Source organism: Elephantulus edwardii, unplaced genomic scaffold, assembly GCF_000299155.1.
Source record: "Elephantulus edwardii isolate Elephantulus edwardi_28Jun2011 unplaced genomic scaffold, EleEdw1.0 scaffold00003, whole genome shotgun sequence".
In the NCBI taxonomy this organism is placed as follows: Eukaryota; Metazoa; Chordata; class Mammalia; order Macroscelidea; family Macroscelididae; genus Elephantulus; species Elephantulus edwardii.
The window spans coordinates 35,343,478-35,370,515 of record NW_006399753.1 but is presented as its reverse complement, the minus strand read 5'-3'; the positions used below and the strand labels follow the sequence as shown (position 1 = coordinate 35,370,515).

The 27,038-nt window shown below is 39.2% G+C and overlaps 1 protein-coding gene across 1 annotated transcript in view; it reads right to left on the bottom strand.

The window, feature by feature from the left end:
• Window positions 1–27,038, bottom strand: part of ITGB6 (integrin, beta 6) — a 107,414-nt gene that overhangs the window by 63,321 nt on the left and 17,055 nt on the right. The window contains exons 5-7 of the mRNA XM_006879369.1: window positions 16,502–16,667; window positions 13,317–13,478; window positions 11,566–11,661 (exon numbers count right to left, since the gene is read on the bottom strand). Coding sequence (XP_006879431.1) covers window positions 11,566–11,661; window positions 13,317–13,478; window positions 16,502–16,667 — 424 coding nt within the window. The remainder of the gene's footprint in view (window positions 1–11,565; window positions 11,662–13,316; window positions 13,479–16,501; window positions 16,668–27,038) is intronic.

Sequence of the window (27,038 nt, the reverse complement as noted above, 5' to 3'; positions counted from 1 at the left end):
GGGACAGCACAGGAGGGGAAGACCCTCTATGAGGTGGATTGATTCAGTGACTGGGGTAATCGGAATGGATGTGTTAGAGGCAGTGCAATTGGCACAGGATAGAGCAGGGTTTAGGGCTGTTGTATAGGGTCGCTATGAGTCACAAATGACTCGACAGAACATAACAAAATCATGATGTTGCCTATCGGTCCAGTGGTAAAAAGCCTTGTTTTCTTGATGTTGAAATGCAATCCATATTGAAGGCTGTATTCTTTCATCTTTGTTCTGCTGGTGGTGGTTGTTGTTGTTGTTGTTGTAGCTATGTGCCATTGAGTCACCTGCTGTGCCAATCTAACTGTCTCTGATACATCTACCCTTATTACCCCAGTCACTGAATCAATCCATCACATCAAGGGTCTTCCTTTCTTGTTCTGTCCTTCTACCCTTCCAAGTATAATGTCCCTCTCAAAGGACTGATCATGCCTTGCAACATGTCCAAAGTATATCGGACGAAGCCTCAGAATTCTTGCCTCCAAGGAGCAGCCTGTCTTCACCCTCTCCAGGATGAACTTGTTTGTTCTCTTAGCATTCCATAATATATTCAATACTCTTCTCCAGCACCACAGCTCAAAGGCATCAATTTTCCTTCTATCATCCCTAGTCATTGTCCAGCTTTCTGATGCATAACAAGTCATTGCAAAGACCATGTCCTGGATCAGGTGCACTTAGTCTCCAAACTGACATCGTTGCTCTTCTGTACTTTGGAGAGGTCTCTGACAACAGACTTTGCCAATGCAATTCATCTTTTCATTTCCTGGCTGCTGGTACCAAGAATGTTGATTGTGAAGCCAAGCAAACTGAGGCTGTTTATAATCTCAGTCTCTTCACCATCTATCATGATGCCCAGAGGTGAGAATCTTTGTTTTCTTGATGTTGAGCTTCAATCCATATTAAAGGCTACAGTCCTTGACCCTCAAAAGCAAGTGCTTCAGGTCCTCCTCAGTTTAGCAAGCAGGGTTGTTCCATCTGAATAACACAGATTGTTGATGAGTCTACCTCCAATCCTGATGCCACATTTCTCCTCATAAAGCCCAGCCTCCCGGATAATTTGTTTTGCATATAGATTGAAAATTTATGGAGATAGGACACATCCTTGGTGCATACCCTTCCCAATTTTGACCCATGCAGTGTTTCCTTGCTCTGTTCTGATGACTGCCTCCTGGTCCAAGCATAGGCTCTGCATAATCAAATGTTCTGGGATTCCCATTCTTTTTAGAGTCAGACAGTTTGTTGTGATCTACACAGTCAAATGCCTTTACATAGTCAATAAAACACAGATATTCCTCTGGTACTCTGTTTCAGCCAAGATCCATCTGACATTAACTATAATATCCCTAGTACCACGGCCTCTTCTAAAACCAGCCTATGCTCCAGGCAGTTCTCTGTTGAAGTGCTGTTCCAATTGTTTTTTAATAATCTTCAGCAAGCTCTTGCTTGCATGTGATAATAATATTGTTTGATAATTTCTGCGCTCTGTCAGGTCACCTTTATTTGGAATGGGAACAAATACAGATTTCTTCCAGGTAGTTGGCCAGGTGGTCATCCTCCAGGTATCTTGGCACAACTTGGTGAGCACATCAATATCCTTAACCAACACCACAAATAAAATACATTAATTCTTCTTTGATCTTCCATATGTATTGTCCAGCTTTCACATTCATATGAGGTGGTTGGAAATACCCTGGCTAATGTCAGGTACATCTTAGTTATCAAAGTATCTTTACTTCATAACCCTTTAAAAAAGGTCTTTGACACAAATTTGCCCAAGGTAATATGTCATTTATTTTTCTAACTACTGCTTCCATGGTTATTGAATATGAATTCAAGTTTAAAGAAATCTTTGACTTCATTTATTTCTCTGCTTACCGTGATGTTGCTTATTGTTAAGTGGCGAGATGTTCTCTTTATGTTGATATGTAACCCTTACTGAATGAAACAGTCTTTGCTTTTCATCAACAAATGCCTTAAATTCTCTTCAGTTTTAACAAGCAAATTGTGTCATCTGCACAGTGCAGTTTATAAAGAAATTTTTCTCCAATCCTGATGCAGTATTCCTCATATGCTATTATTGTTGTTATATCCTACAAGTCAGAACCAATTCATAGTTGATCCCCTAGGAAGTTTTAAGAACCTATACATCACTTGTAAGGAGATTGCCCATCTTTGTGTGAAAAAGTAGCTCATGGGTTCAAACTCTTGGCCTTTGGGTTGCCAGAGCAACTCTTTACCCACTCGGCCAACAAAGCTCCCTCTTCTTTACATATATTGGATTACCTGATCAGCATACAGATTGATTAAATACAGTTAAATCATAGAACCCTGACATACACTTTTCTAATTTTAAACCAGACAATATGATTTTGCTTGTTTGAGTGACTGCCTTTTGGTCTAAGTATAGATTACACAAGAGCACAGTTAAATATTTTATAATTCCCATTCTTTGTAATATTATCCATGATTTATAATCCACAAAATCAAATGTCTTTGCATAATCAATAAAACACAGGTAAACCTCTTTCTGGTATTCTCTGCATTCATCCAAGATCCATCTGACATCAGCAATGATATCCCTCCTTCTAAGTACCCTTATGAATTTAGCTTCAGTTTCTGGAAATTCTCTGTCAATATACTACTGTAATAGTTTTTCAAACAGGTTCAGCCAAGTTTTACTTGTATATACTCTTAATGGTATGGCAATATTAATGTTATTGTTCCATAATTTTCACATTTTGTAAGATCGTCTTTCTATGGAATATGTATGTATGTAAATCTCTTCCAGGCTGTTAGATAGTTTCCAACTTTCTTGGCAAAGATGAGTGAGCACTTCCAACATTGCATTCAGTTGTCAGAATATCTCAGTTGACATGCTGTCATTTCCTGGAGCTTTGCTTCACACCAGTGCCTTTAGTACAGCCTGAATTTCTTCCCCAAGTGTCACTGATTCTTGATCATATACTACCTTATGAAATGATTGAATGTTGACCAATTCTTTTTGGTACAATGACTGTATATGAACCCTCATATGAAACAAAGCCTTATTTAAGAATAAAATATCAATATTGGTTCATTAGTTCTATCAAATGAACTACCTAAATGCAACAAGCAAACAGGAGGACAAATAAAGGCAACTGGGGATCATGAATGAGAACTTTCCTATACAATTTTTTCCATGAATTGTAACTTTCTCTTAGAAAATAAAGTCTACTAAAAATATCTAGGAATGATAAATACTAAGTTGAAGATATTTGTAGTGTCTGTGCATGGAAAAATGAGAGTAAGATCAGGGTTAGTCAATTGTCCAGGAGACAACATATCTTGATGTTTAACTTCTTTTAGAATCTTTGAAGCAAAGATGCAAGAAAATATTAAGGTTTGAGAAACTAGTGAGACGGGATATGATTTTTCATTATGTCACTTCATGTTTCCGTGGAGTTGAAATATATCATCAAAATAAACATACGCCCGTGTCAGGCCACATAACCCTCTCTGGTGATTACCATAGATAGTGGCTACTGTAGATGGATTGACTAGTAGTGTAACACTCCTTGCCTATGTAGCTTGTTCTTGCCACTCAGAAATGAAATAACCCACAGGAAAAGATCCAAACATATCTCTATACCTTCTAAAATTGCTCTATTCATATAATTTAATAGCAACAGTAAATGACCCTACATCAGGTGCTTGCCAGCCTTGAAGGACTCTGTCATTTACAGGAAATTGATCTATCTGTCAAGCAGTTCTTTTCAGTCCTTGAGCTCTATGTTCTTATTGCTCAGTGATCTTTTATCTTATTTTATTTTGCTGCTGTTGTTGAGAATATACACAACAAAATTAGGCACCCATTCAATAGTTTCTACCTGTAAAATCCAGTGATTGATGCATTCTTTGAGTTGTGCAATCATTCTCATCCTCTTTTCCTGAGTTGTTCCAATCTCATTAACATACATTCATTTTCCCCTGGGGTTCCTAGCAAATCTTTCTAATGGATGTACTTTTTTTAAAAATTTGGCTCCATGTAGATGTTGTTGCTGCTGTTAGATGCTGTCAAGTCAACTTTAACTCATAGGAACTCTATAAACAACATATTTGAACTTGGCCCCATCCTGTACCACTTGCAAATCTCTTAATAGCAGGTGAACACTGCATGGTTTGGAACTGGGAAGGCAGTGTGTCAGGCTGTGTTCTATCTCCATGCCTGCTCAATCTATATGCTGAGCAAATTATCTGAGAAGCTGAACTTTATGAAGAGGAATGTGGCATCAGGATTGGAGGGAGACTCATCAATAATCTGCATTATGCAGATGACACAACCTTACTTGCCAAAAGTGAGGAGGATTTGTAGCACTCGTTGCAGAAGATCAAGGAATACACCCTTCAGTATGAATTTAATCTCAATATCAAGAAAACAAAGATTCTTACCACAGGACGAATAAGCACTGTCATGATGGATGGAGAGGGGTTGATAGATGGAGAGGAGACTGAAACCACCAACAGTTTCGTTTTGCTTGAATCCACAATTAACATCCTTGGTAAGAGCAGTCAGGAAATAAGGAGACACATTGTACTGGGAAAATCTGCAGCTAGGGACCTTTCCAAATTCTGAGGCATAGTGATGTCAGTTTGAGGACTAAGGTGTGTCTGATTCAGACCATAGTCTTTCCAATTACTAGCTATGCATCTGAGACCTGGACAATAAATGAGGATGACAGAAAAAGAATTGATGCCTTTGAGCTGTGGTGTTGAAGAAGAGCACTGAACATTCCACAGATGGCCAAGAAAACTAATAGATATGTCTTGAAAAGAGTGCAGCCATAGTGCTCTTTGGAGGCAAGACTGATGAGACTTTGCCTCACAAACTTTGGACATATTGCTAGGAGGTGCTATTCCTTGGAGAGGGACATGATGTTGGGAAGGACGGAGGGTCAGCTAAGGAGAGGAAGACCCCTAACCAGGTGGACTGACAAGGTGACTGCTACAATGGGCTCTTGTGTGTCAGTAAGAGTGAGGATGGCACAGGACAGGACTAGGTTCAGATCTTCTGTTCAAAGGGTCACTATGAGTCATACCCGACTCTATGGCACCTAACAACAACAAACAGTATGCTCAAGTCCACTGCTACAATCACAGTATCTATTTTTCTTGTTGAGTATCTTCCTCTCTTTCTCTGACCATCTTCATACTTTTCCCAGCAAGATGCCTTCCTCCCAGGACTAGACTTACCTGACATCATGCCCAAAGTATGTGAGACCAAGTTTCACCATATTTGCCTCTAAGGAGTCCTCTAGTTGTTCTTCCTCCTGGAGAGATTTATTTGTTCTTTTGACAATCCATGATATATACAGTACAATTCTCCAATATCACAGTCCAAAGGAATCAGTTCTTCTTTGGTCTTCCTTACTCATTGTTCAACTTTCAGATCCATAAACAGCAATTGAAAAACCATGGCTTGGATCAGGCACACCTTGGTCTTCAGACTGACATCCTTGTTCACTAGCACTTTAGAGATGCCCTTAAGGTAAAATTTTCTCATTGCAGCATGTCTTTTGTTTTCTTAATTGCTACTACTGCGAGTATAGATTGTGAATTCAAGTTAAAAAAATAATAACCCCAATCTTTTCTCCATCTATCACAACGATGCTTCTATCATGATATCTACCATTTATCATGATGTTCCACAATCAACACTCTTAGCACCAGCAGTCAGGAAATCAAAAGATGAATTGCATTGGAAAAAATCTGCTGTCAGGGACCTCTCTAGAGTACTGAAATGCATCCCTGATGCACTCCTCTCCTGATTTTGAACCTTGTTCTGTTTTCTTTTAAACCTGATTTCGTTTCCTTGCTCTGTTCTTATGACTGCCTTCTGGTCCAAGTATAAGTTTCACATAAGCACAATCAAGTGTTCTGGGATTTCCATTCTTCTCAGAGTAAACCACAGTTTGCCATGATCCATGTTGTCAAATACCTTTGCACAGTCAATGAAACACAGATAGACATTCCTCTGGTACTCATGGTGGCCATTTGAATGTCCCGTTTGGTTTACTGTCTATTTAAATAACTTTGCCATTTCATAATTAGTTACTTATTGTTATTAACCTATAAAATAAAATATGAACTTATGAATAAAAAATATTTTATTCTTTTAGATTCTTGTTGGTTATATAGTTTCCAAAGATATCCTGCCAGTCAGTAACTTATAACATTTTTGGTAAAGTCTTGATGAACAAAAGTCTTTACATTTTTATGTGGTCTTGTTCATTGTTTTGCCATTTGCTCTTTCGCTATTGTTACAATAAAAGACAATTCATTATTGAAGGCTGGGCCTGAAAGCATTGTTCCTATTAGTTCTTCTAAGAATTTTATGGTTTCAGTTTAGTTTCATTTAGGTCCTTAATTTATTTTTAATTTCTGTGTATGGTATGAAGATTGAGTTCTGTTTCAATTTTCTGCATGTGGAAATCAACTTTCCCAATTTTATTTAAGAGATTCTCTTTTCTTATCCCCTCGAAAGGCCTTAGTATCCTTATAAAAAATATCAGTTGATCATAGATCTGTGGCTACTCAGTAACTTTTAATATATTTAATTTCTTTAAAAAGAGATGAGAAGCATTGTGTATAACATATCAAACTGCTAACTGAAACCTCAGCAGTTCAAATCCACCCACTGCTTTGCACACAAAAGATGGCAATCTATTTCTACAGAAATTTACAGACTCAGGATCATTCCGAGTTAGAATCAATTCAGTGACTGTGAGTTTGGGTTTTTCTGTGAGGAAGCATTTAAAAGACTTCTCTAATGGTCTTGTAGTTAGGAATTGACATGCTCTTTCACCATAGCAGTCCACATTTATTTATAACTTAGTAATTAAAGCTACAGACTTGGTCCAGGTTCAAATCCGGGCTCTCACATTCAACTCATTGTGATGTTTCAGGTTCTATAGCCACAATTCAGAGATTAAATAATAAATGAATATCAAACATTTAAATTCTCAACCGCTACATAATAAGCCTTCAGTCAGTTTTATTTGTTATTATCATAGGCAGAGCCGCATAGCCTTTCTGACCCTCATTTCTCACTACTACAAAATGAAGGCCTTGGTGCAACATTAGGCTGCTATTAGCATCAAAGGCAGTTTGATGATTGCCAATTGATTCAATGTCCTTCTAACAAAAATGGTAAGTAGAAAAAACACTGAGAGGTATGCCATTTGCAGTCATGTCTCCATTACAGAACATGCTGCCTCAGCGTCAGTGATTATTAAAGCTGAAAGTCGTTGGGCCCAGTCTTCTCATTTTGTAAAAACTGAACCCGCAAGATAGATAGTGATTTTCATCTGAACAAAACAGTTTTGATCTTTCCCAAGTGTGAGCATTACACAACAAATGAGTAGTTCAGGCTAACAGCAAAAGGGTTCATACTTAAATTTTATCTCCTTTCTCTGTCCCCTCTCTTCCCTCACTCTCATAACAGTAAAAATCTTGGAAGAGAAATGGAATAGAGAAGATGTAGGAAAGGAATACAGAGTGAAGTAAAAAAACATTATTGATTCCCTTTCCAAATTCAGATTTGCATATGGTATAAAATTTCCACACGGCACCTGAGAACACCAAGTCCTTAGCACACTGTGGCTATTTCTTATGCATGTTTTAATTCTAGAGGAAAATCTCCTAAGAGCCTATTCTCTCAGTGTGGTCCTAACAACAACAACAAAGTGCTTCTTTTTTCTCTCTCGTGTCATCTGTGTCCAAAGTAGAAAGGATGAAGCAAGGGATGCTCCAGACTGTTGAGGTCTGTGGCAATGGGTCAGGCATGGGGCTGTATTTGGGCTCCCTCAATATATTTGCCACACTACACGTGTTCAGGTCTTTTGTTCATAGGGTCGCTATGAGTCGTCTATGACTCAACAGCCCTTAACAACAACAACAGTGTAAGTCTCTATTTTAACATTTGACCCAACTTGAAAAGAGATGAAGGAGCTCTAGGGGCATAGATGGTAGGGAGTTACACTGCTAACCAAAAGGCCACACCTCTCTGGCAGAACGGATCCACCAGCAGTGGCTCTGAGGAAGAAGACAGGCAATCTCCTCTCATGGTATTTACAGCCTTGGCACCCAATGTGGGTCATTCTAATGCAATGGCAGTGAGGGAGTGAGTAAGAAGAGATGAAGTGCTTGACTTATAGAGGCATTTGTTTGGTTTTATAAAAGTGCATTAGAAAATATTCAGAGAATCTACTCTGTACTAATCACTGGGGGAGAACAGAAAGATGTTCATTCTCTTCCAAAAAAATTATAATCCGTGGGGGAAGTGGCTTTTTGGCTGTGGGTATGGGTGTGGGTGTCCAGAGGAAAATCTCTTTGATAGCATAGAAAACTGCTTTTGTTCCCTGTCCTCATGCTTGAGATATATTACTGTGTCCTGAAAATCACCAGGACCTAAATTAGTGCTTATGTATGTTAGGGAGTTACGTGGATATGCCCATGACTAATCAAGTCACTTCATATTAGCCTCTGTACTCAGCCTTGCATCACAGATACTAGGTCCTATAAAAATAATTGTATAACTTACCTCAAAGCATCTTTTCCAGTCAGAGGTAGACATTACGAAAAGACATAGGACATTTTAAAATCTGGCAATAACCTTGGCTGATTAATAACTTGATTTTAAAATGGAGTAAAGAACACATATTTAATTGCTTTTTTCCTCTCAATATTTCATTCAGAAGGAGCAACTAGTTAAATTAGACAATTGGGGCTTAGTGGCCTGATACCATCTTCATGCAAATTACCAGTAACCATTTAGAAACAGCAGAGGAGAGCCAATTTTTTTTTTAACCTCAGGTAATTGAATCTTGATTCACAATGATATTTAGCACTAGAACATAATACACTACCTACTGCTCACTCTTTTATCTATCATTATCTTTTAAACTCTATAATTGGACAAACGGGAAAATATTTTCTCAAATACATCTGTTTGCCAGATTCTGGGATGCACATTATAGTTGTTTTGAACTGAAAGCCAAACTGCTTACTTTACTAGTTTCCATTATTCGTTTCTGTTGCAATTTGCAACAACAAAACACACCTGGGCAGTTCAAAATATATTATCAAAATTACCGAAGGGAAACCACTCCCCTTCCCCCATCTCCTAACACAGTCATTTTTACTTCCATCCAAGAGTGGGCAGCATCAATCTTCCTCTTCTAGACAGACCACCACTAAACCTACCCTATTCCCCTCCCGACGCGCAGGCACATGTCCATGCTTAACGCATAACTGTTTGGTGAACTGTTTTCCTTCTGCAATTTCCATTAGAGCCAGCACTTAGTTGGTTTATTTCTCTTATCACTGGTCTTACTTTTCAATGATTTTTTTGTTAGTTCTATTCCTTATATCCCAGCTATCCAAACAGGAATTCATACAGGGCTCCTGGGCACACAGAGTGCCTTCTAAGAGATTTAAATTGAAAAGCAACACAAGCCATTATTGGTCTATTTTTAGTTTTCATTATCAATAAAACAAGAGATCAGCATTTTCATGCTGTGTGAAGCCTTCAGGGAAGTGTAATGTTGCTGTCATTATCTTTCGACCAGGCTGCTGCCTGCCTCACTAATGCAGATGGAATGATGAGACGGCCGTTAAAATAAAAATAAAATAATGAAACAATCAGAGTGGGCTGCTGACCTGGCCCACTACATGGCTCCCTGAGAGAGTCCCTTTGAATTTAGTGAAGCCTGGATAGAAAAGTCCACAGATGAAGACAGGACATAAATTCTCCTTGAAATGAGAGTAGTAGGCAGGAAAAATAAATGTCCTGCTGTTACATTAGGGGCAGACTCTAATCTTGTGTTTTCCTTGGAAATCATCATTTCCTTTGCACCAGGGGAATTGGGGATGTAACTAGTTTAAATCCGACAGGTTCTCTTTTACCAGGTAGTTATTTTTCAACTTGCTCTGACTTTTTAATAGCAGTTTGTAGGAAGTGTAGACATGAATTGTGGGTCTTAAAGATGGTTACTAAAGAGAGTTATAGAGGTCTATGTTCTTGATATCCCCCAGATTTCCTTTCCAAGAAAAGTTCTGTGTACCCACCTCTCTCCCTGTGTCACTCTGTGTTGCTCTGTCTCACTCTCCCCCCTCTTCCCTTCCTCACCCCCGTGTCTCTCTCTCTCTCTCTCTCTCTCTCTCTCTTTCTCAATAGGAGCCTGACTATGGAGGAGGTTATGTGACTCCTAGGACACTCTCACTCTTACTTAAGGATCAAAGGCAGAATACATTCACTATTGTATTTGGAAATATTTTTCCCTTTTAATCTTTACTGCAACTCTACTACTTAAAATCACTGGAAACAAGTATCACATACTAAAGAGCCTTAAGAAAGTGCTCCGATCAGGTGAAACCTCATGGTCTCAGAGGAGAACAAAGACTTGGAGTATGCAGTTTGGTTGCAAGGGACTTCCTTGGCTTTCAGCAGAAGGCAATCTCACCTGGGAGTACAATGCCCTCCTCTCATTAGCAGTGTAAGATAGGATCTCCTTGTGGAACCTTTCCACAGAGCCTGACGCAAGTTCATGAGCTGGGTCTTCATTAGTAGTGAGTGGCATTTAATCAAAGCCTCTGTGAAATAATCCCACAGTTTCCTGAGCCCTGCAAAGTCCCCCAGCAAATGAAAAGGTTCTTTCAAGAGGATTGGGAATTTAGAGTCCAAATTTAGGAGAACTTGATGATTCTGTACAGAAGGCAAAAACAAATTAAATCTCTTTTCCATCCATTTTCTAAAGCACTTGTTAAAGACTCTTTACTTTCTTGTGAACCTGTAGATGAGATTATTTGCTAGTATCCCAGATCATGACATTTCAACATACAGCTTTTCTTAGGCTGAAAGAAACCATGGCAATTTCTAAAATTCCCAAGTACATTGTACGGTTTACAAAGTGCTTCACAAATATTACATCAACTAATGAAACATTTCCCATCAAAACCTTGAACTGAAAAATCCAACTACTTTATGTGAGAGACTCTTTTTGGGGGCCCCATTTAGCAAGGTTTTCTTTTCTGCTTTCCACGTCTCATTGCCTGAATTGGGCTTCTATCATATATTTTTCTGTGTCTGATTTGCAAATGTCAAGGAATTTACAGTCAGTAATTCTCCTCCCATATACAAGACTTTCTCCACCTTCTGTCAACTACCTCACCATCAGATGAAATACTCCAAGAGGAGAGATACTATTTTTCTTTTATGTGTGTGGCCCAGTGTTTATTGTACTCTTCCCAACTTGTTTTATTTCTGTAACTCTTTCCTCCTTACTCCACATACTTACCTGCCCACCTCCAAGCCCCCTTGCATCTCTGCATTTATCACTTAAATTGCAAACAAGTAATGGAATCCATTTTGTCCAGCATATTTGAAATATGTTAATATTTATCTAATGACCTTTCCCTGTCTTACACTCATAAAGCTAATGCTCAACTTTCATGATGCATAATCTCTCTGATGGAATTTTCCAGAATGTATTTGCTTACCTCATACAAGTGAACCTGTTCTTGGGTCACAGCAAAGATCAGCAGCACATTGTTTTGTACCAGTTTATCAATAAGTTGTCCAATTGTTGGATATTCCTAAAATGATTAGAAAATTGCTAAGTATCATTCTATGCTCATGGGAACATAGAATAAGGAAATATTTATGACCAGAATATGTTACTGAACTTGTCATTTCAAAGCTCCTATGTATGTAGGCAAACACACAATGAGCATCATTCACTTAAATGATTTAATAAGGGTTTGTTGTGTACGTCCAATAAGTTTTTCATTCCTGAGAGTCAGCGCAGTGCATGTAGTATATTATGTGCTGCCACTTCTAAGTAGATCACTTGAAATTTATTTAGAGACTTACAGTGAACCATATTTTCAAGGGAAGAGAAGCAGTTCTTCTCTTTCCAAGTGCCACTTGCCAGCAGGCTAGGAATGTTCCAGCGGAGGGAGGTGCAGTTAGACTGTGACAGATGTGTGTGAGGGGATGCTTACAGCTCTGAAACTCTTAGTGGAGTTGGATGAAGTGGGATGAGGGTTGAAGAAGGTATAGCCTGTTGAGGAATGACACACTTCACTACAACGTCATCCTGATTCAAAGCATTCCTTGTCCCAGTTCTTGGGTTTGGTTTGTCTCTTGATGTCACAAGTTGGTTTTATGGTGTTCTGTTATATTTTAAAGGACACTAGTATCACAGTTCCTGTCTATTAAGTGTCAAACTAATACATTTAGTGGTTTGAATCCAAGGGAAAGGTGACCAGTCTCCTTCCATAAACATGTACAGCCTTGGAGAACTGAGGAAGGCCACTATGCACTGAAATCAACTAAGCAATGTTAAGTTAGTGAGTAATATGTTTAGAGGACATTTGAGCATGCTATGGTACTTCTGTTTCATTGGCATGTTCATTTATAAGTACTATGAACAACTTTAAATATGTTAGTACTATCAATTTTCAAAATTAAAGATAGCCTCCACTCTCTGAAGTTGTCTATTATATTCAAATATGGGTCATTGTGTACAAAGACAAGCTCAAATAAAAGAACAAACTGCAAATGATTCATTTAAGGATATCTTGGTTATGTATGATAGCTTCCAAGATGCAAAGACACTAATAAACAAGCCCTTTGCACCCTTATGTGGTATGACATATATTAAGCACTTCTTGGATGTTTCGGTCTGTTGTCTTCATTAGGTATTAGATTCAAGTTGAAGACAATGCCTAAAATATTCAGGCAAGTTACACAACTGCAAGTCTGGCTTCTATAAGCCTTCTATTACATTTGCATTTTCATTAGAAGAAATACCAGGTAACACAGTATTTCCTGATTCTGACATTTTAAATCTCCCTTGCTTTTCAACAGCATCCTTCATCCTCAAGCATCATAACCTTTGCCCCCCCCCCCCTACATGTTTACTGCTTCCCATCCCGGCAATTTCTGGGTGGTGGGAGAGAAAGGAGCTGAGCATACTGTTGTTCACAGGCCCTAGGATGTTTGAAAAGCTGAGAGGTTCTGGACTACATATGCCAAAGAGATCCAACTTCTCAAGTAGCTCCACCACCCACCATCTCCCTGTGGGAATTTCTGCTGGTGATGAAGATGGAGAGAATTTGTCAATTTCAAATCAGAAGATGTGTCCTGTCATCACCAAGCATGGCTTATTCTGCTTTGCACTGCAGCAAATGTTGCTTCATGTACTTACATATCATTCTAACAGTAGTACCAAGAGCAGATTACATACCAAAACAGTTGACATGGAATATTCGTTCTTGCTGTCCAAGTGACAGAGCCCATCATTAGGAATGACAATTCCTGCCAATTTGCTGTCCATTCCAAAATGAGAATCTGCGTCACTCACAAAAACCAGGAGGTGGAGGGAGTCGTTCCGCCAGCCAATCTTTTCCTGAGGTGAGAAAGAAACACTTGAGTGGTATTAGACCTTAGTAGACATTTAGCAAGTGTCAATTAATTATGCTTAGAAAGATCCTGATTATTTTTTAAAAGTAGAGCTGGCTTATTTTTTGCATTTCTTTTTAGTTGATAATATATTAAAAATATGAAATTCAGTGGCATTTGCTTTTTCCTGGGTAACATTTTCAGATGATTAATGTTTGAGAGGGAAAAAAATAGTTCCAATACAATCAGCATTCAGTTGATCTTGACTTTACATAGTTAATTATTTTGACTGTCCACCAGAGAAATAACGGGAGGAAGTGGCTGGAGGCCAGATATAATAGCAAATCCAAGCTGAAGCAAAGCTAGGCAAAATGTAATACACACAAGACTCGAGTGAGTCTATTTCATTAAAATGTCATGCAACATCTGGACATGTGGTTCTCTTTCTATTGCTTTTTTTTTAATTAAACTTAAGTATAAGGATAAGAATTTCTTATCAAGACATACTTCCAAACACTATTAATTAAGTTAGTCTGTTGTCTACTTTTTAGTAAAGCACTCACCTTTAATTATTAGTTTAGGAACCAGCTAGACAGAGCTCACACAGCCAGCACCCTCCAACCTCATTCTTGCTTTTATTCATCTAATTCCTGTAGCCTCACATCTTCTGAGCTTCTGCTATCCCCATTTCCTGGCATTTTCCATGAAAGCACATTGTCAGAAGACAAGTGTATTATTTTCATACCATGGACTGCTAGGAGAACAAACAGGTTTGTCCTGGCAAGGGTGAAGCTGGGCTGCTCCTTAGAGGCAAAGATTCTGAAGCTTCGCCTTACACACTTTGGACATGCTGGAAGGAGGCACCAGTCCTTGGATAAGGATGTCATGCTTGGGAGGGTGGAGGGTGGAAAGGAAGACCCTCGATGAGATGAATTGATTCAGATTGGGGAAATGGGAGTAGGTGTGTCAGAGACAGTGAGGCTGGCACAAGACAGAGCAGGGTTTAGTGCTCTTGTACATAGAGTCGCTAGGAGTAGCAAGTGATTTGATGGCACATAACAACAACAGGCACTTTTTATCAAAAAAAGTAGTATTCTTATTGCTATTAAGACAGTGTACCTCTCTAAGCTCATTTTATTGGTTAAAACCAACAACTGAAACAATGTCCAAACATGTGTAGAAGTATGCATGTGTCACTTATACTTTTTTCATTAATTTACCTTTGATTTTTTTAATGATAGTTAATTCCACAATTAACATGATTCTGATCTTTTGAAACTTAATCATATATGATTATTGTTTCAACACTTTTTTTGGTCAAAAGTACTACAATTATCTGAAATTATTCAAATTTTAAGGACAAATAACAGTCCTCACTTCAACAAGATTGTATGAGTAATAAAAGTTTGCATTTTAAGTAGAACCAAATGCTGGGAAATGCATAATAGTTGAAAGTGACAAAAGTATGTATATTTTATATATATATAGGACTACACCCACAAATACATTGTAAGGATAACAGAAGAAGAATAAGAATTGTGCTATCAGAGAAGAGTCCTGAGTATCTCAGGAATTGTCAAAAGAATAGACAAGTCTGTCTTGGAGGAAGTACACGCAGGATACTCCTTAGAGGCAAAAACGGTGATGCTTCATCTCATATATTTTGGGCATGTTGGTCAGAGAGAGGGAAGGCTTTGGAAAAGACATTATTCTGGGAAAGGTGGAAGGTCAGTGAAAGCGAGGAAGCCCTTCAGGATAGATCTCCCATCGAGTGTAACAAGGAGCTAGAGCAGAGCAGAGACTGCAAGGGTAGACCAGGAGAGGGCATGTTCAGATCTAGGGTTGCTCAGAGTCACAGCTCACTTGATGGCACCTCACAACTCCTCCAGACAGGTTTGACCAGGGACAAGCCAGCCTCCATGACCCTGAAACCAAGGGAACCAGAAGGGCCCAGCTACCTGCTGATCTGAAAGGGATCAAAATAGGAGGTCCTGAAGAGAATAGGATTAAAAACATGGGACAAAACTCAAAATTAGAAAGAAAAAAACCCAACTACCCAGATTTACTGGTCACATTGAGACTGCTGGAATCCTCAAGAGTATGGCTCTTAGTCACTCTTTCTACTTAAAACTAAATTTGCCTTATGTGGTTCAACTTTGAAGTAAATAGTAGATAAATCTGTATAGTTACCAACAATAACAAGGAGTTACAACCCTAAAACAACCAGCCAAACAGAATCAAAGAGCAGCATTTACCCAGGGTTAAAGCTCAGAAGGCAGGAAGAAATAGGAAAGAAGGACAAATAGAAACAGTAAACACAGAGGAAATGGGAAGAGTGCTATTACATAGTCACAATTGCAGCCAATGTTATGAACCAAACCGTATGTAATTTCTTTTTTAAAAAAAAAATTCTTGTGTACCGTCAAATTGGATCTGATCTGACTGGCACAGGAGGAGATTGCTCCTCCTTCTCCAGCAGAGCATCTGGTGGATTCAAACCACTTTGGGATTGCAGTGCAGCTTTCTGCCACTAGGCCACCAGAGCTCCCCTGTATGTAATTTTTAAAATAGAAAACCAACCTTCTCTATGAACTTTCACTAAAGTCATAATTTTTGTTGTTGTGTGTTGTCGAGTCAGAACTGACTCTTAGGCGACCCTCCAGCTGGTTTTCAGAGTCACATTAGAGAATTTAAAAATGAAATGAAGTGGCAAATGTAGAAATTTGCTATTAAATAAAAGCTACGTTCAGTTACTTTTTTTTTTAACTGTTGTTATGTGCTGTTGAGTCCAAAGAGATATGCAGCTGACCCTCCAACAGATTTTCAGAGGCTGTTTATGTACAATGAATGTGAAGAGATTGCCCATCTTTCTCTTACGGAACAGTTACTGGTTTTAAACTGCCTGTCTTTGGATTGGCAGTGTCGCTCTTTACCCACGAGACCAACACTAGGTTTAACAATGAGTGATAAATTTAGGTTTAATAATAATAAATAATAAGTTTATGTTAAGACCTACTTCCCTCGGCATACCTTGCACACAGCAGCTTGCATGATTGCATCAAAGCCACCTTCTGGGGTGTCAATATTGGCAGAAATTTTTTGATTCTTCACAATTTCATTGAATTTTTCAGCATCATTCGTCAGTGGCAAAATATGCTTGAATCCAAATGTAGGCAAGCAGACATACGGGATACTACTGCAAAAGAAATGCATAAAGAATTGCTTGACAAACTATGACACAGTACACAATGAATGGCCCTGGTAGCTTAGCAACATCTCTTTAGATGAAGGCTAATTTCTCTAAAGTGACTAACTGTAATTTGGCCGTGAATCTCTCCATGAAGTCTGTTGTCATCACTTCTGTCCTATCCTTTCTAAATTGACTGCATCAGCTTATTGTTTGCCCTATACAGATTCAAAACCCGATAATAAATAACCACATAATCAGATTCTCCCGTGTGTGTCTATGTGACTGCTATTGTCTATGTGGCTCCTATCTTCTCTTGCCTTCAAACAAAATCCATCATTAATTGTATAAAGTAATACTTCCTTTGTACTCCAATATCTTATTAAGCTCTCTTTAAATATGAGTCACCTTTAGAAAAACCTGGAGACAGACTTGATTTTTTTTTCTCTCTCTTCCTTCCAAGGACCTCTGGTCACCTAATGGGTAAGGAATTGTACTGCCAACCCAAAGGCTCGCAGTTCAAATCCAGCAGCTACTCAAAGGGAGAAAAATGGGCAATCTCTCAGTTACAGCTTTGGAAAATCTACTGGAAGGTTGGCTATGAGTCACAACACCAACAACTCTTCCCTCTTGTAGTCTTACCCATGCCTTTCAAAACACCCCATAGAAGGGCAGTACTCTGAGTAAGCCAACTCTTAATCACGGCCCAACTCTACTGTTAATGGAACAGACCACTATGTGTCAGCCTGTGAATAAAAGCACCACTTAAAATAGTTCACATATAGGATGAGGTCTGCATAGGGGGTGTGGGAGGGGGCATGTTAAAGGAGGAATTTAGCCACATCTCATTCTGAAAGCCAGTGACAGACCTCAGACAAACTATTTCATCTTTCTAAATCTGGCGGTATTCATTTGCAAAATGGTAATAAAAGAGCAAAGAAAGGGTTCTCCAAGATCAGTCCCTAGATTGGCAGCAGAAATAGCACGTGGAGACTTCCTGGAAATGAAAAAGCAGGGACCTCACCCCAGACCTGCTGAAGTCAACTACTGGAAGTGGGAATCAGCAATCTGTGCTGGATCAAGCCCAATCTGAAAACTCTGACAAGGGCAGAGACAAAAGGAGCTCTACTGAGATACGCTGTGAGGAGGGCCAGTTGACTCTTCCTAAGAGCAAGGCAGAGCCTAAGCCTCACTCAGCTTTGCAAGTTCAGAGGCCCATCAGACTAGTGAGCAAAGAGCAGGCACCGCCTTAAAGACCAGGCTCAGTGCTCCCTGTAAATAGTCATACAAGGAAAACAAGGTATAATCCATGTGTCTTCAGGCTGCAGAAAAAGGAGAGCATAGTTCAGACTTTTTCAAGATAGTCATCTTCACAATGGATGCTCTTGGCCATGTGCAAAACCTTCCCCACATTTAGTTTGTGTTATATCTTTTACTGAGGCTTTTTGGGCTAATAAAATTTGGGAACTTCTGGCAAGCACCAGGACTAGAATCTCTAAGGCTCTTGGATAGATGTGGCTCACCTGTTTCTACCATAACCTACCAGGCCGCTCCTCTGCTCAGGAGGGTCAAAAGTCTCAGTCTAGTGGGCCCAAGACCAAGTCTAGGTCTGTTGCTTCCAGGCAACTTCACATATTTCACTTCTGAATCATTCTGTTTTACTGCCTGAGGGCAATCTCATTCTCTTGTTTTTAAAATCTTTCATCAAGTTTCATTGAAACTCTGAAGTGCTGACCACAGATAATATCTACCAAGCAGGCTTGTTGTAAAGATTGAATGAGATAAAATATGCAAAAGAGTGCGAAGAACTTTTCTAAGTTTTTTCTTACCTACGTCACTTCACTAAGAGTCACTTACACAGTGCACAGAACTGAGAACAGAAAACAAATTTGGCTATGTAACTCTAGAACACCACTCATTTGTGTGTTTCTGATGGTTGGGTCAGAATTGATCCATAGCTGACCCTCAGGCAGGTTTTCAGAGGGCCTAGTGTTATTTCATTTTGGAGGAACATTCTTCTAAGTTGTATAGCACTCCTCTGTCAATTTGCTGTACTGAGGTAATCTGGGTTTGCTGTGATGCTGAACCTTGTGCAATTGAGGGGTCAAATGCCATAATGGCTGTCCATGGTGGACAGTGTTTGGTGGAGGTCCCAGTTTAGGACAGGTGTGGAAGCAGAAGTGGTATCCCTTCCCACACCCAGGTGTTACTCAGAATCCAAAGGGATGGGACCAGGATCCCCATCCCACGCACACCCCCATGTTCTCTGTAGGCTCCAAGAGCTTCCCCAGAGACCAAGAACAGAAACGGTAGCTGGGGCCTCTTCCCGATCCCACACTAGGAAAGTTTCCTTTCTTGCCCAACCAAGTCAAAGTAAAATGTGATTTGATGGCTCAAAGCACTTGAAACTGCTGCCCCTCTCCCTACCTCTAGCCCCCCAAATGGGATCATGGGATAGAGAGGGCCCCTATGGGGCCAGAAGGGCACAGTATTTCTTGTAATTACTTTTGGTTTACCCTTTGTGGTCTCCCAGACTTTTTCAAATGGGAAAGCCAGGCCCCCGCCAGCACATGTGCTCTTTTTGATGCTCTGTGGTTCTTGTGTGTCTGCCGTGCTGTGCAAATGGAGACTCGTTTCAAAGTAAAAACATTTAAAAACCTACATTAAAAGAGCTCTAAAGCAACCCCCCACCCCCCAACAAAAGTCACTACATAAACTGTTGAGCAGTATTCACCTATCAGAGTATTTGTTGTGACTGTAGATTATCAACTGAAAACACTGCTCCTGTGTTCTTAATTGTACAGTTTTCAATGTCCATCTCTTAAAGAGACAGTGTGCTCTCCCTTCCCCAGTCCCACCTCCCCCACCCTCCTGAGAGACTTCTTCACCAGGAGGGATATCCAGGGTGTCTCCCTCCTTCTCACTCTCTTGGCCAGAAGTTACCAGACTATATTGTCTCTTTAAAAATAAAATTTAAAAAGCTTTAAAAAAAAAAAAAAAGAAGTGGTATCCATTTCCTAAAAACCATATGCCTCTGGAAATTCTATGAACTTGAAGAAACGACAATAGTTATAGAAAGGCTTCAGGCCTTTTGTTCAATGGCAAACAACAACAACAACTCCCGTGGAACTGCTAGTGGATTTGAACCACATGCCTTTGGGATTACAGTACAGCTTCTTGCCACTAGGCCATCAGCTCTGAGTAAAAGAACAAGGTATGTTTGCTGAAAAAAAAATTGAATTTTAAATAAAAGTATATTTAAAGCAAAAGATATTGAATGATTGTACAATTGTTATTATTAGCTATTGTTGAGTAAAACCCAATAAATTTCTTCCCAAAAGGTCTTTTTTGTTGCTATTCTGATATTAATGTATAAGATTGCTTTTTTGAACACAACTGATTCATTAAAATTGTAAATTTAGCTTGTTTTTAATTCGCATTTTACCACTACTAAGGTTTGAGTAATCTATTTGTCTGATATTGTACTAAAGCTGAGCATCCAAATTAAAATAGTTGAGGAAGCAGGACTGGCCATCCACTTCCAAAACAGCAAGACTTTGAAAACCCGATGTACAAAATACCACACTTAGATTAGACTAACAGGTATGGCACCAGAGGCTGAGCCCTTGTAATAGGAATCACAAGGAAGAGCAGTTGTGAGCAGACCCCAGAGATTAGAGAGTGGAATGTGAGAAGTATTAATGTAAGAAAATTGGACATTGTTAAGAAAGAAACAGAAGGCATAAATATTGTCATACTAGGAACTGATGAACCAAGATGGACTGGCATGGGGCATTTTGAATCAGACAATCATGTGATCAACTATGCTGGAAATAAAAAAGTGAGGAAAAACATGGTTGTATTCATAGTTTAAAAAGGCCATTTCCAGATCCATCTTGAAATACAATGTTGTGAGTGACAGGGTAATATCCATATATATACAAGGAAGACCTGTTAATATCACTATCATTCAACAACCAGAGCCAAAGAGGAAGAAAGAGAAGATTTTTCATCTTCTGCAGTAGGAAATCAATTGAACATATAATCAAAATGCATTAATAAATGGTGAGTGATTAGAATGTAAAAGTTGGGAAGAAGAATCAGCAGCTAGAAAGCATGTACTTGGTGACAGAAACAAGGCTGGAGATAGAATGATAGAATTTTATACAAAGAGTTATTCATTACAAATACCCTATATAAGTAATACAAACAGTGACATGGGCCTTACCTGATGGTCTACATGGGAATCAGATCGATTCATGTGTGGAAAGAATCCCCGGAGCTGGCCATCAACTATTCATATGCAAGTTCAAACTGAAGCTAAAGAGAATGAAAACAAATGCACAAGAACTAAAATTTGACCTTAGCTCTATCCCACCTGAATTTAAAAACCATCTCAAGAACAGATTTGAGGACTTGTACACTAATATCACCTATGAAGAATCCAAAAATCATTACAAAGATAGAGTAGGAAGAAAAAAACCAAGATGGATGTCAGAAGAGACTCTGAATATTGCACTAGAGCACCAAGAAACCAAAGCAAAGGGAAGAAATTAGGACGTTTTGGAGCTGAATAAAAGAAAACAAAACAAAGTATTAGAATGAAATATGCAAAGAGCTGGAGTAAGAAAATCCAAAGGGACAAACTCGCTTGGCATTTCTTAGGCTGAAGGATATAAAGAACAAATTCAAGCCCTGAAGTGCAATAGTTAAGGATTCTCTGAACAGAATATTGAATGATCTAGGAATCATCAAAAGAAGATGAAAAGAGTACACAGTGTCATTGTACCAAAAAGAATTGGCTAATACAAAAAAATTTCATGAAACAACATATGATCAAGAGGCAATGGTGATGAAGGAGTCAGTTCAAGCTGCTCTGAAGGAATTGGCAAAAACCAAGGCCCCCAAAATTGACGGAATTCCAATTGACATATTTCAAACAGATGCAGACCTGGATGTGCTCACTAGGTTGTGCCAAGAAATCTGGAAGACAATTATCTGGCCAACTGTCTAGAAAAGACTCATATTTATTCCAACTAAAAAAAAAGTGATCCAACAAAGTGGAAATGATGGAACAATATCACTATTACTACGTACAAGCAAAGTCCTGCTGAAGATAATACAAAAGTGGTTGGAACAGTATATTAACAGCAAACTGCCAGAAGTGCATGCTGGGTTTAGAAGAGGGCATGGCACTAGAAACATCATAGCCAATGTCAGATGGATATTGGCAGAAAGCAGAGAGTACCAAAGGAATGTCTATCTGTGTTTCATTAGCTATGCAAAGGCATTTGACTGTGTGGATCACAACAAATTGTGACCTTGAGAGGAATAAGAATTCCAGAATACTTGAGTGTCCTCATGTATAACCTACACTTGGACCAGGAAGTAGTTCTGAGAAAAGAGCAAGGAAACACTGCCCAACATCAAAAAGACAAAGATTCTCACCACTGGGCCGATTGGGAGCATCATGACAGATGGAGATACTGAGATTATTAACAATTTTAGCTTACTTGGGTCCACAATCAGCATTCTTGGCACCAGCAGTCAGGAAATCAGAAGACAAATTGTGTTATGAAAATCTGTTCTCCAGGACCTCTCCAGAGTGCTGAGGAGCAACAATGTCAATCTAGAGACTAAGGTGCGCCTGATCCAGACCATGGTCTTTACAATTACTCGCTATCCATCAGAGAGCTGGACAGTGACTAAGGATGACAGATGAAGAATCAACAGCTTTGAGGTGTGGTGATGGAGAAGAGTATAGAACATACCATGGACTGCAAAGAGTACAAACAGGTCTATCCTGGAAAGAGTGAAACCAAGTTGCTCTTTGGAGGTAAGGATTTTGACGCTCCTGAATCTCAAATACTTTGGGCACGTTGCCAGGGAGGATAGCACTTGGAGAAGGATAGCATGCTTAGAAGGATAAAAGAACAGTGCACGAGAGCAAGATCCTGAAAAAGGATTGTCACAGTAACTGGGGGAATAGGGGCAGGTATGTCAGAGACTGGCTCAGGATAGGGCAGGGTTCAGAGCTATTGTGAATAGGGTGGCTATGAGTTGCAATTGACGGCACATAACAACACAGTTGATCAAAGGAGCTCTGATGGCTTGTACGGAATTTCGCTGCAGATACAAAGGTATGCAGTTCAAATACACCAGCTGCTCTACAGAAGAAAAATGGGCAATCTTCTCCTACACACAATTTACTGCCCTTGAAAACCAACTGGAAGGTCCACTCTGGATCCTTTCCAACTCGATGGCACACAACAACAATGAGTCTGAATAGGAAGCTCTAGAAGCTGGAGTGCCATCCACTTCCTAAACAACTTGTCTCTGGAAACGCTGTGAACTTTGTTAAATGTTGATAGTTGTAGAAGGGCTTCAGGCCTTTTGTTCATAGGGTCACTATGAGTCGTGCTTGACTCAAAGGCAATCAACAACTATAACAACAAGTGGCCTAGTGAGTAAGGAGTTGCCCTGCCAGCACCAAGACAGGTGATCTAAATACATCAGGTACTTTTTCAGAGAAAGATGGGCAATCTTCTCCCATGCAATATACTGGTGCTGAAAAACTGTTGGAGTTGTTTTCACTATGAGTAGGTTCTGACTCAGTGCTTCTTAGCAACAACAAGGTTGAACAGAGTAGGCTGGCTGCTTGTTGACTTCTTCCCCTCCCCCCCCTCTTTTGTCAGTTGCCACTTTATATCTTTTCCTTATTTTCTTAATAGGTTTCTTTAATTTTGTGATTCCATTTTAAGAAAGATCTCTTAAAAATAGTCGCTATAAGGGAACACTGGTGGCCTAGTGGCGAAAAAGCTGCACTGCAATACCAGAGGCACACAGTTTGAATCCACCAGATGCTCTGCTGGAGAAGGAGGGGCAATCCCCTCCTGTACCAGTCAGATCCGATTTGAGGGTACACACACGAAAATAAAATAAAATTATAAAAATTAGTCACTAATTTTTCTCACTTGTTTATTAATGTTATAATGTTTGAGGTTATATGCCTTCACTTTTGTTTTTATTGTGATCAAATCTTTTCCCATGCATATGAGATCTATTTTAAAGTGTGAAATGAGGGAGACGTTTCATTTTTCCCCAGTATGAAATCTCTTTTAGCAGGAATTTAGCATTCACTCAAGTAGAGCATCTGATAGTATTTAAAGTAGATTTCTTATTGTTGTTGTCTGACAGTGTTTTAAAGTAGACTTATTGTTATTGCTGTTAGGCACACCATGCACAACAGAACACAATCTGCCTGATTCTGTGCCTTCCTAACAACCTCTGCTATACTCAAACCCATTGATGCTGTCAGAGTCGTCCTCACCTTCAATGACACTCCACTTTACCAGACACGATGTGACTAAAGTCTTACCATCCTTGCTTCAAAAGAGCACTGTGGGTACACTTCTAAGTCAGATTTCCTAGCTCTTTTAGTAGTCCACTCAATATTCTTCACCAGATTTCCAATTCGAAGCCAACAATTTTCATTTTATCTTCTTTAGTCATTGTCCAAGTAGCCATGGGTAGTAGGAAATGCATTGGATTTAAAGCAAAATGACTAGACAGCTGGGCAAGTTACCTAACAACTAGATGCCCATATACTCGACTTTGAAATAAGGGCTGTTAAAATACACTATTCACATGATTGTTGTGTGGATTAGATGAAAAGGGAGAAAACAGTAAGTATTCCAGTGTCCTTGAGACCTCATAATCCTTGAAATACGTTTAATATTTTTTAAAAGGTAGTTGATTCCCAGTAAGGCATGTTGGTGTCATAGTGTGTTACTTGATGATTACTAACTGAAAAGTTGAGGAGTTCAAATCCACCAGCTGCTCCCAGAATAAAGAAGGGCATCATCCTCCTGTTAGGATTTATAGCCTCAGAAACTCAATGGAGGATTACCATGAATTGGAGTAGATTTAGTGGTGATGAGTTTAGCTCGGTTTGGGTTGGTTCACAATAAACCCAAATGGCATTTAAACAATTTCTACATCCAAAGAACTAATAGTTCTAGCTTTGGGGAGAGATTTTCAACTCTATTTGATTGGGATTATTTACTTTGGGGACCTTTCTAGAACACAATGGCTTTGGAAAATAGAATGAAATTGTGACTTAGCTCACTAAACATAGTCATGCAATGGGAGACCATGTAACTAGTAAGGTGTCAGTGGCAGGTCACAGCAGATGTTTTCAGTGGAAATTGCCTATGTTCTTGTCAGAATTCTTCCTCTAACATGTCAAGGTTAGTTGTTGCTTTCCTAAGAGAGCAAATGAAGGGAGTTGGCATTTATCACCAAATGACTTGGTTTTGTTTGTAAAATAAAGACTCTAGTGATATACACCATTGTCTTTTCTAAGTGAGCTTGCAAATAATTTCCACTGTCTTCTTTTTGTTGGTATTTTCATTCTGTTCTAAATTACCTTTGCAATAAAACACTGTGTACAGTGTACTCATATATGTTTACATATGTGTTCCTGTAATCCATTCAAGTATTTTATGGATTAGTTTCTTCTTGCAAAGCTACAAAGAATTCCTCACTGTTGGTGTCAAAATTTAAAAACACAACACAGATGGAATAATATTTTAAAAATCTCTTAGAACATTTAATACAAGTAGAAAACTTAACCCCTGTGCTATTAAATATTTAAAATCTCTATAGGCGCATATCACAGCTCACCTACAGATATTTAAGAGGGTCCGTGGGAGGACTATTCTTTACGTCTGTATTTTAGGTAACAGTATAAGGATGCCTTGTCTCAAAAAGTAAACCACTTTGGCATTCCTACATGGTGAAATCAATTTTCAGCAAGCCTCCATCCAATGTTGATAAAAGGAGAAAGCCACTGCAGAAAGCATTAGAGATTAGATTAAAATGGCTGGTTTTTGAAAGTGTGTTCACAGGCTCCTGGGAGTCATTGAGACACCTTTGCGGTGCCTGTGAGGTCAAAACTATTTTCATAATAATGCTCAGCTGTTGTTTGCCTTTTTCACTGTGTTGACATTTGCACTGATGATGCAAAAGCAGTATCAAGTTAAATTGTGAATGCCTTGGCACAAATCAGGGGAATGCCACCAAATTGGGGTAAATACTCCTTCTAGATACATTCTCATCAAGCACTCCGATAAGAAAAATAAAATAATGCCCATTTATCAAAGAGGTCTTTGATAAAGCAGTACAAGTTGTAAATATATTCATTTTGGAACTTTGAATACATGAGGTTTACGCTTTGGTTTTAATTTTTTGGGTAACAGCAGCAAGATGCTGCACTGTAATCCCAAAGGAACATGGTTCGAGGTCACCAAGGCAAAAAGATGGGCAATTTCCTCCCATATGATCTGAAAACTCCCCCGAGGGTCAGCTAAGGGTCATTTCTGACTTGATGGTAAGCAACAACAACAACTAAAAAGCACACTTGGATAGGATGTTTTCAGAGGAAAAGCAATTGTGTAATGTGGGCACTCAACTGGCTTTTTATCACTTATATATTTCATAGAACTCTGAAAGAACTATGAGTGCCAAACCATTTTGCCAATCAAAGAGGCAGACATGTTCTTAAAAATGAGCAAAGCTCCTACCTATCTGAGAGATGCAAATAAAACAACTATGAATACCATCTCACCCTAGCAACAACAGCAAAGTTCAACAGAGCAGCACACAATAAATGCTGGGGAGATTATGGAAAGATTGAAACCCTTATTCACTGCTGGTGGGAGTGTAAAATGGTGCAATCACAATGGAAGGGAGTTTGGTGCTTTCTCAAAAAATTAGAAACAGAAATACCATTTGACCCAGCAATGCCACTCCTGGGAATATACCCTAAAAAAACTATAACCACCATCCAAACAGATATATGTACACCCACTTAAAGAGATGGTAGCAATCCAAGGGCCCATCAACAAGTGAATGGATAGGGTGAGCTTTGCTGGCCTAGTGGCAAGAAGCTGCACTGCAATCCCAGAGGTGAGAGTTTTGAATCCACCAGAAACATAACGCAGGCTATACACATGGATCTCACCTGATAGTATGCATAGGAATCAAATAGATTATATTTGTGGGAAGACTCGGTGGAGAAGCTCAATATCAGCAGTGAAAACCAGGCCAGGTGCTGATTGTGGCACAGACCACCAAGTACTCATATGCAAGTTCAAACTGAAGTTGAGGAAAGTTAAATCAAGTCCATGGGAACCAAAATTTGCCCTTCAGTCTATCCCACTGGAATTCCAAAACAATCTCAGGAACAGGTTTGAGGCCTTGAGCACCAATGAGCATAGACCAAATGAGCTCTGGGAGGATATCAAGAAAATCATACATGAAGAATGCAAAAGATCATTATAAAGGATGAAAAAGAGGAAAAGACCAAGATGGATGTCA